Source organism: Saccostrea cucullata, unplaced genomic scaffold (assembly GCF_032062105.1).
Source record: "Saccostrea cucullata isolate Sc308-1 unplaced genomic scaffold, CSIRO_AGI_Scuc_v1 ctg54, whole genome shotgun sequence".
Lineage (NCBI taxonomy): Eukaryota > Metazoa > Mollusca > Bivalvia > Ostreida > Ostreidae > Saccostrea > Saccostrea cuccullata.
Window position 1 is genome coordinate 1 of NW_026930475.1, and position 16,363 is coordinate 16,363.

The following is a 16,363-nucleotide window of genomic DNA, read 5'->3' on the forward strand; positions in this document are numbered from 1 at the left end:
AGAGAAAATTGTATATAAAGGGTAACTTAGGAGGGTGGATGGTGGGGGATGGTGAGGAAGCATTGGTTAGTAAGATATTTGTGCTTATTGAAATCTAAGTATAACTGCACAATATTGCACTCTGCTGCAATGCAGTGTAACACATTGTGGTGCTTAGCAAGTTATCCATCAAAATAAACTTAGTCAGTTTGTTGTAATAGAATTAAATATAAACCTTTTATTATTTAGTGTTTTGAAAAGAAATTAAGAATAGACTGAATGAAATATTTCCTGCTACGCATCAAATGACTAGTTTGGGTATACGCAAAAAAAAAAATCCTTAAATTTTCTTTTCAATAAGTGCCTTTAATATCTTAAAAAAACCTGGATTAAATATTTCTAAATAACTCTGAAAAATCTGGAATGCTTTCACACGCTACCCAACTTGTACGCTACTGAATGATTGTCCATATTCAGTTCGTCAAAATCTTTAGTATAGCATTAAGCCAGCTATAACTAGGTGAGAAGAAGTGGAGTCCAGTATCAAACCAACCCCCTTAACTTTGCCATTATAAACATGTATTTCATAATATATTCAGATCAACATTATGGTCATGGTCCCCATTTATGAAGTCTAAAGACTTTTTTGGCTCATTAAGAATTTTATCTTTGGTTCAGTTGCGTCCCGTCCCGTATTGAGTATACATTACTTACTACTTGTAGTGATAACTGTTTATTCAATACCTACGAAATAAAACATAAATTTTGTATTAAATTTAAGAATATTGATCACTTACATGTACATGTAACTATAAATTCGTCTCTCGAGAGAATCGTATTGAATATAGTACGAAGGTGAAATCAGGAGGATACACGTTTTAAATCATTGAGATAAGTTTTACTTCCAATATTTAACAAGCTACACATGTACATTCTTCACCAATCAAAGGGAGTTTCAGAGAAATGAAAGAAAAAGTTTGTACTAATAACTCGTAGATACTAGCATATGTACAATGAAAATCGCAGAACATTTTCAAAGAAAAAAAATTGGGATGCAGCGGTCATATGGTTACTGAACAAGTTATTTATCCGACATAATTTTCAATTGCCTAAAAAAATATAAAGCGACACATACGAGGGGTTATCAAAAAGTTCGTGGACTGAGGCTATAAAATTAGTACTATATAGTCTGTGCTTTCAAAAATTAAAAGGAACATAACACAAAAAAAAATATAGAAAATTTAAGGTTGAAAATCTTAGCTTGATACGTCCATTATTTGCTAAATTATTATAAAAGCAAAACGACATTATATGATCACCCGGCGCCGTCGTCGTTTAGTTTCATGACGTCCGACAACGTCATTGTTTTTAAATGTCCGTTTCTTCTACCTCATATACTTATTTTGATTAGATTCCCTAGATATGAGTAAGGACTTAAACCCGTCTTGTTTATATGACTTTACAATGTCATAAACAGCGGCTTCCAATGCATATAATATTGATAATATTGCAAATGTATTTAGATCTATATATTGGGAGAGATCCTCGCTTGATTGTGCCAGCTTACTTTGCTTTTTGGAGTTCGATAGCTACAACACATGATCAACGTCATTTTTGACGTGATTGATTTTTCACACCTTAACTATAAATCGACATTAACTGTGCATCCTTTTCATTTCTGGTTCTATTTTGGCATTAAAAAGCACGTACTCAGGATACATCTTATTTCTCCGTAGCCAGTTTAAACATTTCCTAGGTCTATACCAGGTTTTTTTTTTGTCAGGGGAAAAAACTTTATAGAAAGTTGGGAAAGGAAACCCCTCCCTCCTTTTGACGTCATTTTCAAGGCCTTATTTGTTTGGACACCCCATGTAAAATTTACGATAGAACTTCCAGAATGAGGTAAAATTTCCATATTTAATGGAATAATTGTGACCCAACACATACCTGAGTTAACGGGATTTTTGAATGTCAAATGTTCATATCATAAGAGTTTTTTCTCAGTTAGACTAAGGTAAAAAAAAAAACCGTCGTGTTCGAGGTTGCGCCGCCTGCATATACTATTGCTTACAAAAACATTGCTAATTTATTAAAAAATAAAATTTATGACGTGGTTTAATCTACAGATAAAAAAGATGATGCTAACTAGATATTGTAAAATTTATTGATGTATCTAATTAAAGCGGTTTTAATTTTATGGCGCTAGTCCACGAACTTTTTGATACCCCCCCCCCCCGTATAAATATTTAAACAGATTTAAAGAAAAAAGAATTTGGGAGCATAACAAAGATCTGATTTTAATCAGATTGAACTATAAATTCTCGTGTAAGTTTAACGACCTCTGGTTTCTCCTATCTTAGACTATATTATAATATATTAATTTGTTATTTGTAGCAAGCTATACTGGCTTTAGGAAGCACATTGTCCATTCCCTTCATCTTAACCATTCAACTTTGTGCCAGTACAAACGCTGATGCTCGCGCCCAACTTCTTTGTATTTCCATGTTTATGTGTGGCGTGGCAACGCTTCTACAAACAACGTTCGGAGTCAGGTAAATGTTCTTGTTGGGTGGCCCCATTTTCTCCAGTTTATTGGAATAAAACCCATTTGAGCGAAACATACCTTATAATCAAACCTACATGTTTACAATATACTGCCATGATAAGTAAGTTAATTACCGAAACGACATTTGATTCCTTACAGGGAGAAGCGTTAAAACGTTTGTTTCCATGTATGTTTTTGAGTGTGTGTGGTAAATTGACAGTTCATCGCATCAAGTTCTATTTCACATTTATAAAATTCTTTAGCTAAATCTACAATAAGTTATTTTCAGTCTTGCAAAAATTGTCACTGCCTTTGGTGAATTTCTCCGAATGATACCGAAAAAAATTGTCTCTATCTTTAAAATGAAAATGATAGAGTGCTTATTTTTTTTGCCATAAAAAGTAATTAAAGAAAACAAACGAAATATGTTCGAATGTATTACAAAACATCAAAAAGTTATAAATAGATGAACATTCTCTTTCTATAGTTATTTTACAGATGTCTCAGACATTAGCCAAACACACGACGAAAAAATGAAAATATCGTCTTCTTTGTTTTGATTTTCTTCCCTTTCTTCTCATTTGTGAAATGATCTCTCTTCCCCTTATTTTTCTTCTGTAGAAGTGGGTGGAGCTTAGATTGTGTTTTTGCTATCTTGACAATGCTCAACATTTTACCACCAAATAGAGAATCGCATCCATTGGTAAACTGCATCATAAAAATGTCTTTCTCCTTGGTAGCATTCCCCTGGGCGTCATCTCCATGTGACTCAGATTTCTTAAAATTAAGTCCTTCCAGAAACAAAGGGCTCGCCATCATTTTGATGTAAGGATTTCTGTCATCTTTATTCTCTAAGCTTTGGTCATCTCTATGACTGCACTGGTCAGCAGCGACATTCTCCTCCTCATTGTCTTCTTCATGTAAAGTCTCGAGTTTAAGTTCAGATTTTTGCCGACTCCACTGCCTGTTGAAATAGTAATGCACAGCGTCCTCGGGAGCGAAGGGCTCAAAATAGGGCAATTTTCTTTCAAGCCATTCCACAAGTTGTCTCCCGTCTTTGAATTCTGGCTTTGTTCCATTTTCCCACACCTTTTCCGGTTCATTCACTGGCCCATCAGCATAGTCATCTGTCAAACTTACACTATCTTCCTTTTCAATTTCTTTTTCAATTAAAGATTCCATTTCGGGAAAGTATGATCTCTGTTTGCTCCAGCTCCGGAAAAAGTAGTGATGAACCGCATCACTGGATTCAAATTCCTCTAGATATGGAATTTGTCGCTCTAACCATTCTAGGTATGCTATACCGTCTTTGAATTCTGACCTAGTATTGTCATTCCAGTCACTTTCTGAATCTCCCAAACTTCCAAAATATTCCTTGCTCTTCTTGTACTTTTATTCCATTATGGTTTCACTGCTTACGACTTCAACGTTATGCCTCTGTTGTGAAGGTTGCATTCTTTCCTTATAAGTTATTGTGACGTCATAATACAAAGACGTCACCGTGATTGTGACGTATTTTCTTTTTCATTTATTTATAATCATACAATACATTCAATTACAAGGATCAATATTTTTAGTTATCTTGGAAATTTGACATTGTTTACACAGGTATTTTTTTCCAAGATGCATATAGTTTTCAATATATATAGAAAAATTCCAAAAAATAAATCAAAGCTGTAAAATTCTTGTAATCATAAACAGTAATGTATATTGTTGTACTAACATTTCATTTTATATATTTGTTAATATTTGAAAAAATAATCATCATATTAATAACATGTTTTTTTATATTTGATATAATCATCAAATTACAAGTACATCTGTATATGACCCTTGTTACAGTGGAATTTTGTATTAAAAAAATGGAGTCCATCAAATCACTGCCACTTGTACCGAGGGCCAGGTCACCCTCCAGTATGGGTCCTTCATTTACATGTGTGAATAAAATCATAAAGGTATTTAATTTCAGATCTAGAAGGAAAGAATTTTACATTTTTCTGACATGTATGTTTTAATCAGTCATAAAGAAATAACAAAATATTAGAGGATTATAAAAAAAGATATTCATTACAGCAACAGAAAGTGATTGTAAATTTAACATCTTTTCGTCTTATATTACGCTAACTACATGCATATGATAATTTAGCATTAGGCTTAAGAAATAGTTTCTTAAAACTTAATTGTTCGTTTAAAAAGCTTTTGTAAATTATTTTTTTTTTAATTTTCTCCCTTTAGTTGGCAGTTCGTAGGGTCGTATAAGTGGATGATTGGATCTTGTTAATGTTTTATGATTCATTGTCCATAACCCTTGGCCTCTTAAGATATTATCTAATTGTAGTTTCAGTGTTAACAAATCATCTAAATTGAAAATAAATAATGGCAAAATTGTTTATTTTGTGCAATATATTTTCACTTGTAAGGAAAAAAATCTATTCTTGTTTTTGAATTGCCCCTGTGAAATGTTATTTTTCAGGGTCTTTTCTGCGTATGTTTAACATTTTAAAGGCGTTCTACATGTAGAATTCCTAGTTTTACCAAAGCAGCATGCACCTAGCGACATTTAAACATTTCTCATCACCAAATGGAAGCCAATTCAAACGTTTTTGGGTCAAATTATCTGGAAACGCCCACTTCATTTATAAACAAGGAGTACTGTGAGCAATGAGTTCACTTAATGAATTCGATCCCATATGGTTGTGATGACAAAGTACATGTTTTGCTCTGGGAGACCCGTAATAAAAGCCAGATCAAAAAGTAAAATAGGAGGTCACAATGGCATACGTAATAAAGAATCTTTGAAAGTATAATTAAATTTTATTCGGTAGCATAGGAGGAGTTGATAAGAGATGGATACCCTTCAATATTATAGAAAAAATGGCAGTGCCAATGTTTTGCTATGGGAAACCCAAAATTTGTTACTGATCAAGAAGTAAAATAAGAGGTCACAATGGCATTTATGTAAAAAAGATTATGTGAAAGTCTCATTAAATTTCATTTAATGGTAAAACAGGAGTTGCGGATAAGAGATGGGTTCTCCAAAGACGGACGGACAAACGGACGGACATCCCAATCACTAGTTACCCTCCCTGCATTTTCAAAAGTGAGAGAGATATAAGACTTGACATTGGACCACGCTTTTTACGTCAAACAGAAGGCGGGATGAGCTATCGCAAACATGGAAACCATTGATGAGCTTACCTTTTTGTTTGAAGTTTTGTTGTGTGTAAAAGACATTGAACAAAATGTTTTGCATACAGACTTTTCGTTTTTCAGACTAGGAATCATACAGGGCGGATCCCACAATTTTATTGCCCCAATTATAGCTATGATGGCTCTCGACAAATGGAAGTGCACGGAGCAGGAGCTAAATGTTGACGGTAAGCTCGAAATCAGCCATCTACGTTTTAGAATTTCTCATACTTTTAAATGCTTTGTAAAGTCCTAAATTACATTTGCTATCAATATCTCAGACATTAATATTTTTAAACCACCTTTCTTTAACTCTACGTGAATCATGAATTTAAAAAAAAACAAGAAAAGTAAAACTTGTATTAAAGAATGTGAGTAAATAATTTTACAAAAACGTAATAATTACAAAACCTTTGAAGTTAAACAAATACATGTAATGTACAATATAGTAACTTTTATGGACCACTCACTGTATGTACCCTGTATGTGTATTTTAGAGTTAAATTACAATTCCACTGTCATCGACAAAGACGAAATTTGGCAGAGACGAATGCGAGAGGTAACTACATTGTAACATTTTTATTTTATGGACGAAATCACATGGATTAGCGAGCAGTAACCCCAGTGTGTTAGTTTGTAACTTGCAACTGAAGTAACGAAGGTTCTTTTCTCGATGGTTTCAATACTCTTTTAAAATAAAAAAAAATCATGTAGTTTGTCAATTTAGATATACATGTATCCTATTCAGAAGTTTCATCAAGAATGCAGTCTTGCAATCAATGAAACCTCTACCCAATACAAACAGATATCTGTCTTTGCAATAAAACCTCTACCCAATACAACCAGATATCTGTCTTTGCAATGAAACCTCTACCCAATACAATCAGATATCTGTCTTTGCAATGAAATCTTTACCCAATACAATCAGATATCTGTCTTTGCAATGAAACCTCTACCCAATACAACCAGATATCTGTCTTTGCAATAAAACCTCTACCCAATACAATCAGATATCTGTCTTTGCAATGAATACACAGAGATATCTACTGATTTTTACGAAAACTTTTCATTTAGTTCTATTTTCCACTTCTCGCTTAGATGTCATTTGATATCTGTAAGCACGCATACTTTTCATTCAAATATATGTAGTTTTTCTTCTCGGTAAGATATTTTTTTCAATCGGATATATAATGATTACTTCAGACAGGTTAGTGTGATTCTTTATTCTTGATCAGGTTTCTTTTTTTTTTTGCCAGAGCTACACTACTATCATCTTTGGTCTCACATCTCAATGGCTTTTTACCGTGAAATCAAACAATTTTTTTTGACAGATTCAAGGGAATTTGATGTTGGCCTCTATCGTGCAGCTGGTCTTGGGATGTACCGGTCTGATGGGTTTTTTCCTGAAGTTTATTGGCCCACTCACCATAGCTCCTACTATTTCTCTGATAGGCCTCTCTCTAACAGGCGTAGCAGCTGATATCAACAAGTACCACTGGGGAATAGCCATGTTGTAAGTGCAGATACTCAAGTGTAGTATCAGTGAATAGTTGTGGAGGTTTCTAGGTGTATTTGTTAGGACTTAAGCATAGGGTCAATGGTTAAAGCAAAGTCCAGACAATGTCGCGTTCCTCTCTGCTGCATTGTACAAGGTTTATCAAATAAATATACACAAAATTTTATGACATATTGTGCAATTTTATGCTGAAGTTGATTCCTTTAGCCAACATTAAATTTTTAGCTCACCTGAGCCGAAGGCTCAAGTGAGCTTTTCTGATCACATTTTGTCCGTCGTCCGTCAGACCGTCTGTCTGTCCGTCCGTCCGTCTGTCTGTCTGTCTGTCTGTCCGTCTGTAAACTTTTCACATTTTCGACTTCTTCTCAAGAACCACTGGGCCAATTTTGACCAAACTTGGTACAAAGCATCCTTGGGTTAAGGGAAAGGTTTATCAAATAAATATACATAAAATTTTATCAAAGTTTTACATAGAAATATATGTGCAATTTTATGCAAATTTTACATAGAAATATATGAAAAAGTTGAAAATTCCTTTAGCTGAAACATTAAATTTTTTTAATTTTGGCCAGTATATTTCATTTGAAGAATCTTATTTGGTTTTTCTTATCAGGACATTGGTGCTGATTGCGTTCTTCAGTTTATACCTGGGCCGCCTCAAAATTCCTTTACCAAGTTTTTCAAAAGCCAAAAAATGTCACATAACAAAATACCCAATATTCCAGCTCATGCCAGTGAGTGTTTTAGATCTTATTCTGGTATTATTATATTTCAAGAATTTACAACTGTCTATCTATTATAACATTATGCCTCATCTGGCTGTGATTCATTTTTTTAAGCCTTAATCTACACTTTGTAGGTGATCCTGAGTGTCGCCATCTGCTGGCTGCTTAGTTATATTCTTACCGTCACGGACGTCCTTTCTCCAACAATTGTCATCCAGAACAAATCCAGTCCAAACCTTGCGAGAACAGACGCCAGACTGGACGTACTTAATACCATGCCCTGGTTCTATTTCCCATATCCATGTACGTATCCAAGAAATTTCTTATTAATAATTTGAGTTAATAATATTCGCTTATAATGATTTCCCTCAAAAGCAACTCGATCGATTTCCACATTGACCAGCTCTAAAAATTCCATTTTTCTTAAGATAAATGTATGTATTTGACCAGAGTTTTGAATCTTCTCTTGTTCTAGTCCAGTTCGGCATACCCACGGCTTCGGTGGCAGGATTTGCGGGAATGCTTGCCGCCACCATTTCATCTGTGATCGAGTCTGTGGGAGATTACTTCGCCGCCGCTCGGCTGTCTAATGCCGAGGCACCGCCGCCTCACGCAGTCAACCGTGGAATAGCCACCGAGGGCTTCGCCAGCATCATCTCAGGCATGGTTGGAGCAGGACATCCCACTACTTCATACAGTGGAAATATTGGGGCTATCGGAATAACAAAGGTAAGCAATGTGAATGTAGAGGTTCAATTTGCACACAGTTTCTGTAACTTATGAATTCAAATATTGCAGGTACAAGTATTAGTATCTAAAATGTTACATGCAGTAAATAATTTATAAATTTTAATATTGTAGGTTGCTAGTAGGCGTGTTTTTCAAGTGGCTGGAATTATTCTTCTCCTGAGTGGCATTATTGGTAAATTCGGTGCGGTACTGACACTGATCCCAGATCCCATCATTGGTGGGACTCTGACGGTAGTGTTCGGGATGGTGGGAGCAGTTGGGATATCCGTGCTTCAGTTTATGGACATGTCGTCTACCAGAAATCTGACAATTCTAGCTTTGTCAATGATACTGGGGTTAATGATACCGCAGTGGTTACTTCAGAATCCTAATTCTATAAATACGGGTAAGAGAAACAATGCACCTCATTAATCACTATGCAATGTTCATCTGAAATCTGAAAATTCATATAGCGAATCTTTGATTCCATAAAAACTATATACTTACATTTTTAATTCAAGAATTATAAATCTAAGTCTGCAAGTCGCAAGACATAGCTAAGTTACACACAGCGAAAAATATGTTGATAATGTGTAGTGAAATTAGCTTTGAGAAGATACAACATAAATATTTCTTTATTTGTAGTTATATCTCCGATAATCAGAATTACAATTTTAAGTTCATATTTGACATGTTATTGTTTCCAGGAAGTGAGGATCTTGACCAGGTCCTTGAGGTCCTGCTAACTACCGCCATGTTTGTTGGTGGGGTCATCGGCTTTATTCTGGACAATACTGTTCCAGGTCAGCTTACTCTCTGTAGTCCGTATCAATTTTTTTCAAGTTGCTTTGAAATGAAAGCGCTAATTGAGTATTACATTTTGCAAAATTGTTTCAGGGTCAAAAGAAGAACGCGGGCTCTTAAAATGGCGGGAGACTTTAGACTTAAGTATGGAGAGAAGGAAACCAGTTCAATATAACATGCCCCTGGTTACAAAGTTATTGGAACGACTGAAATGTTGTAAATATTTTCCAATATCCCCAACCTTTACCAAAAGTCCTCTAAACTGTTGTAAGAAAAACAGGACTCAAAAGAAATATGAACCTGACATAGTCCTTACTGACACCAAACCTGTACAGCAAAATGGCGGCAGCGACTTTTCGGAGAGACTGTAGGGATGGTAATGGACTTGTATGGACATGTCCTCATCAAAATCAAAGTCAGTAATGACCTCAGGCAGCTAGGATATTGTTTTTCCCAGGGAATGACCAAGCAGTGTTGATATGTGCATGGAACCGTACAGTCATCAGATTCTGTATCATGAGGCGAATCTTTATCAGCTGCATGAATTATATTGTACTTAAACACAATTATATACATGTATAAGAAAATACAAAGTTTTAATTAATCGTTGATTTAATATTTAACCAGCTTTGATTTGAATGTCGAATTCTTCGAATTTCCTTCATAACTCGTACGTCTACCTCCTATAGTAATAAACCCAATTTTTGATTGATGTATACAGTATTCTATATGAATGTGAAATAATTACGGTCAGCTCAAAACTTTATATATAAAAAGTCATACCAGGTATTGCAAAAGAATATTGCTCTATTTTTAATTGAGGATATCCAGTACAATTGATGTAACTTTTAGGTTACGGTTAGTTTCAGTTCTCCATACCTTTCATGAGAACACATTCATGTAAGACGTACTCGGTGTTCGATTTGTGGTATGTACATACTTTACCCATTTGACGAAATTTTAAATTTTATCAGAAATGTTTGTGATATCTAAATAAAAAATCAAAACTGAGGCATTCTGGGTTTTTAGCTCTACTGGTCAGAGACCAGAAGGGCTTATGCAATAGTAATGCGTCCGTCGTCCGCCTGTCTGTCTGTCTGTCTGTCTGTCCGTCTGTAAACAATTTTTCAAAATGCTACTCCTCCTACAGTTTTGGTCTGATTTCAGTATAACTTTGCACACAAGTAGAAACTAAGATATATATCGGTTTTTGATTTCGATGAACGATGTTGCCGTGGTTACTAAAAATAGAAATTTTTGTAAAATTCTTTCAAAATTCTACGTCTCCTATAGTTTTGGTCTGATTTCAATATAACTTGGCACACAAGTAGACTACACTAAGATACATAATTCTGTATATCGGTTTTTGATTTCTATGAACGGTGTTGCCGTTGTTACTAAAACTAGAAATTTTTGTGAAAACCATTCAAAATGCTACTCCTCCTACAGTTTTGATCTGATTTCAATATAACTTGGCACACAGATAGACTACACTAAGATATATAATTCTGTGTATCAGTTTTTGATTTCGATGAACGGTGTTGCCGTTGTTACTTAGAAAAATTTGTGAAAATCATTCAAAATGCTACTCCTCCTACAGTTTTGGTCTGATTTAGATATAACTTGGCACACAAGTTTACACATAGATACATAATTCTATATAGCAATTTCAATGAACTAAAAATAGAATTTAAAAAAAAACTTTCAAAATGCTACTCCTCCTACAGTCTGATTTTATTATAACTTGGCACTCAAGTAGACTAAACTAAGATACATAATTCTTTTATGGGTTTTTGATTTCAAAGTACGGTGTTGCCGTTGTTACTAAAAATTGAAATTTCTGTGAAAAACATTCAAAATGCTACTCCTCCTACAGTTTTGGTCTGATTTCAATATAACTTGGCACACAAGTAGACTACACTAAGATACATAATTCTGTAGATAGGTTTTTGTTTCAATGAACGGTGTTGCTGTTGTTACTTAAAAAAGAAATTTCTTTGAAATACATTTAAAATGCTACTCCTCCTTCAGTTTTGGTCTGATTTCAATATAACTTGGCACACAAGTAGACTACAGCAAGATACATAATTCTGTGTATCAGTTTTTGTCATTATTCTATTTATTGCTTTTGTAAAGTTTTATATCCCAACTGTTACTTTTCTCTTTCTTTATTATAAGTACAAACCAGTAGAACTTCAGTCTCGACAGAGACTTCTGGTTTTTTTTTTGTGATATTATCTTTCTTTAGTGTTTTACAAGGAACACAATTATGAAGTACAATGCAGTTGTATTTGGCTCTCTGTTGCATTGTTTGCCTGAAAAGAAGGTTTTATCCTTAACAAATATTTTGCATTTTGACACTATATACACTGAGGTAAGAAAATGACAAACAAGTAGATAAAACAACACTTGATTCCGTAAATTATTGATATTTATTTCATTAAATACCGGAATTATGATATTACTTCATCAACATTCAATATGTGGAGAGGGCTTATATAGACTATGCCTGTTGTCCAATCCATTTATGCATTTATTACATAATAAAATATGATCACATCAAATCAAACTCCATCAACAATAGAGTCTTCACTAGCATTGTCTACCTTCAGAGGCTGTGGGAAAATGTAGAGCCGTTTCATGTAACCATATACTGACACGCAAAAGAAACGCAACACCCTACTTTAGGGGGAAATAATTATGTAAAGTAAAGAATTTTGTATCTTAAAATTATGGATATCTTCAATATGGTAAACATCGGTAATTTAACGGTTAAACGATTTTCATACCATAACCGGAAGTCAAGTTTGAGTCTGCTTAACAGAAACCAAAAAATGCATGTTTAACAAAACATTTGGCATTATTATGGAGTTTAAAGGGTTTTTTACTTTCATCATAAGTAATGAAGCAATATTTCAAAAAATAAACTCTCCTTTTGTTTCCCGTAACGATGCTAAGGCTACTTGAAAATGGCTTATGTACGCATTTCCATTGCTCTAGCTGGAAAATTTTAACTTAAAGGTGATGGAGAGCTGCTGATGCGAAATTTCACTACATTACGCCTCAACAGGGTCTTACGTATCATATGCATTCAGGACAGTCCTTTACCGGAAGTCCAAGGGTGGCTACACTGCTCTACGTCAGAGAAAATTCGACCTAATCATCTGAAAAACGGGATTTTAAAAATGCCAAAGAATAATTTCTTCGCTCAGATCACAGGGGCTTGTCACGAAATATTTATCTTCTTTTAATAAAGTTACCCCTACTATAAAAATACAGGTGTATTTTTATAGTAGGGGTAACTTTATTAAAAGAAGATAAATATTTCGTGACAAGCCCCTGTGCTCAGATCTCGATATTAATGAACCTATTCTATCGTAGAAATTAAGCTGCAATTGTTGTTTTGGGCAGTCCTGCACGTTTTACTTGAATGGCTGGGAGGGGGGTGTTTTGACAGTCATATTTTACGTAGTAAAGTAAACAGATAAACATTTAACATTTTCATCAAATCTCTGATGTTCTGAAAAGTAAGTTTAGCCTCACTTTATGTACGTCTACAGTACTTGTAATATCTCTTGTATAACTTTTATCATTCTGTTTATGTATGTTATAACTGTAACAAAATTGTAATACCTCTTTTACAATGAAGCGCATTGAAGTGGTAAAATTTTCTGTTTGAATGAAACGTTCTGAGTCATGTTTTGAACGTCAATTATAACATAATGACACGCCCATTTCTTTAGAAACGAAAAAGAAATATTCGTCTATTGTCCAAGGACACCCCGCTCTTCGTGACAAGCAACATGAGTTACACCGAAATGGAGCTTTAAAAAAATTAGAAGAAAGAATCAGAGACTCCCCGCTTCTGTAAAACTCAAATTGCAACGAATATGTACATATTTTTGAACTTATCATGTCTATTGAAGTTACCACGACACATGTTTCGGTCGAACACGTGTTTACTCGGTGTTTATTTAGACCGTCAATTTGATTGGCTATTATATTTATAGAAAACCTGTTCTACGGGTATTCGAATAAACAAATTGACCGTTTTATCCATTTCTAAAGAAATGGGCGTGTCATAAGCGTGTCATAAGATGACAATAAACGTTCTAAAGATAGCTCAAAACGTTCCATTCGAACGGAAAATTTTACCACTTCAATGCGCTTCATTGTATAACTGTTATCATTCTGTTGCCTGGAGGCTCTTGCTTTGTCACATTCTCACAACTCTCTGGATCCATTACCATCTGGACTTTGGTTATTTCCTATTTAATATTCTCCCACTTATTCTCTCTTGATTCCTGTCTTGATGCTGGATCAATCTCTGGAAGATTTTGTTTAAGTAATTCATTACTCTTTTTGTATGCTGTCCGTTCCTTCTCTGTAGGCTGTGTCAGTGTTATCTCCAAATCTGCAATACCTAGAGGACTTTGCTCAACTGGTAACTCCGGCATTGTCAATTTTTTTTCTTCCATGAGATATTGTCTTGTTGTTTCAATTTGTTTTCCTCTTTCAGACCTTGAGTATGTGCTTCCTCCTTCTCTTCGGTTTTCTTTTCCTCTGTTAGGTTTTGAGTTTTTGACATTTGCTTTTATTTTCTTTCTTCTTTCAAGTCAAGAGTGTGTGCAATCTCCAGCTTTTCAGATTTCTTTTCTTTTTTCAGATGTTGAGTATATACACTGAGCCAAACTTCTAAGTGTTCACCCAAGGTTTTCTTAGTTTTAATGAACACAATTAGTAATTTCTTTAATTCATAGTTAATGATACTAGTACTTATTTCATTGTCATGATACATAAACTTCATGTAAATAAGTCGACATAATCCTCAGCAATAAGTCAAGAAACTGGTATACCCTCAGAATGAAAATTCACAGAAAACAATCAACATGGAGCTCTAACTACAGCAAGACATTGCTTTCTCATTGATACAATATATCTCTGAATAGTTTGCTGACGTATCTGCTGTCATACCTGCTGTACGGATCTTTCTAATGCGTTGATGTTGCGCGGAGGAGAGAGAGCTTTAACATTTCTTTTGACCAAGTCCCAAATGTGTTCTATCGGATCCGGGGATTTCGTAGGCCAGGACAGCACACAGATGTTGTTCATTACCAGAAATTGCTGGGTTGTTCTGGCACTATGACAGGGGACATTATCCTGCACCAAAACCATGACTCTGTTTCTTGCAACATGCGGGACAAGAACCGGTCTCAGAATGTCATTTTAGTACCTTGCTTCTGTGAGACCACCGTTAGCACAAATAATTGGAGTTTTCGTGTACATTGACATTCCTCCCCATACCATGAGATTACCGCCGCCACCAAATCTATCCATCTCCTCAACACAGGCCGCACTAAGACATTCTCCTCGCCGGCGGTACACTCTTTTCCTGCCATCGTCACTCCGTAGCTTAATTTTAGTTTCGTCCACAAATACAACATTTGCCCAGTCTGCTCTAGTAAGTTTGAGGTGTCTTCTGGCCCATGCAAGAGGTGCAACTCGATGCCTTTGGGTTAACACCAAAACCCTCCTTGGACGTCTTGCACATAAGTGTACCTCTTTGAGGCGGTTTCGCACTGTCTGGGATGATATTGAACGACCATGGGTACCATTTGTTTTTCTTGCAGTTAAAGTTGCAGACTTAAATCTGTCTTTTAAGTGGTTGAGAACCATGTAACGGTCCTGAAACTTTGTTGTGACGCGAGATCTTGGCCTTCGACGAAGATCCTGAACACTTCCGGTTAGGTTAGATTAGGCCCAAAGCTTGCGAATTGCTGTAAGTTGTCGGTGAAAATGACGCGCAACCTGTAGAAAAAATGGATAAAACTGACATTTGATACTGGTTGTCAATTTTTAAAGATGATATCAGGGTCAAATAAACATCAAAATAAAAATCAGTACAACCTGTCGTAATGACGATCCAGATACCAGCATTCCCAACGGCTCTTGCTCTTTCCTCAATGGACATTCTGCCCATGTTTTAAGTTTTTCATTAAAACACTCGTTGAAGATTGATGATAGTCAAAACATTTACCCGATTACTAGTACACAAAACACGTGCCACGAAGAACCGATTTCTTGATTTTAACTTCGTCACGGTACATTGATTTTCTTCGATGATATTCGATTTTCTTTTATCGATTGTTAAGGAGATACATTGGTTACAATATATTGAAAATTTCAATCCATTCTATAATGTAGTTTTTAAATAATTACATTTATTGGGGTGAACACTTAGAAGTTTTGTTAAGTGTACATTTTCCGTCTCTTCTGATTTCTTTTCCTTTTTCATTTTCATGAGTTTGTGCAATTTTCAGCTTTTAGGATTTCTTTTCCTTTTTCAGATCTTGAGTGTGTGCAATCTCCTGCTCTTCGGATTTCTTTTCCTCATTCAGATCTTGAGTATATGCAATCGAAGAATCGAAGAATTTTCCTCGTTCAGATCTTTAGTATGTGCAATCGCCTGCTTTTTGAATTTCTTTTCCTCATTTACGCTGTAGATCTTGAGTGTGTGCAATCACTAGTTCTTCGGATTTCTTTTCCTCTTTCAGATCAATCTCCAGCTTTTTGCATTTCTTTTTTTCTTTCAGATCATGAGTGTGTGCAATCTCGTTCTCTTCGGATTTCTTTTCCTTTTTTAGATTTTGAGTATTTGACATCCCCTACTCTTCGGATTTCTTTTCCTCTTTTAGATTTTGAGTATTTGACATCCCCTGCTCTTCGGATTTCTTTCCCTTTTTTCAGATCGAGCAATTTCCAGCTCCTCTGATTTCGTTTCCTCTTTTAAATCAAGAGTATGTGAATTCTCCTGTTCTTCGGATTTCTTTTCCTCTTTCAGGTCTTGAGTATGTGCGCTTTACTTATCTTTAAAGT

The 16,363-nt window shown here is 35.0% G+C and overlaps 2 protein-coding genes across 2 annotated transcripts; one reads left to right on the forward strand and one right to left on the reverse strand.

Moving 5' to 3' along the window:
- Positions 1 to 2,373: 2,373 nt before the first annotated feature.
- On the forward strand, positions 2,374 to 10,498 carry LOC134228697 (solute carrier family 23 member 2-like; the record flags this gene model as incomplete). The annotated part of the gene is made up of 10 exons (XM_062710376.1): positions 2,374 to 2,531; positions 5,798 to 5,901; positions 6,211 to 6,272; positions 7,045 to 7,226; positions 7,843 to 7,963; positions 8,089 to 8,257; positions 8,430 to 8,683; positions 8,816 to 9,089; positions 9,391 to 9,486; positions 9,581 to 10,498. Coding segments are annotated over 10 exons (1,698 nt in total), but the record flags the coding sequence as incomplete, so codon positions are not given.
- LOC134228699 (uncharacterized) lies at positions 2,555 to 4,067 on the reverse strand. The gene has a single exon (XM_062710378.1). It carries the CDS (start codon positions 3,704 to 3,706, stop codon positions 3,035 to 3,037), a length of 672 nt encoding a protein of 223 aa, XP_062566362.1. The 5' UTR covers positions 3,707 to 4,067; the 3' UTR covers positions 2,555 to 3,034.
- Positions 10,499 to 16,363: the final 5,865 nt, after the last annotated feature.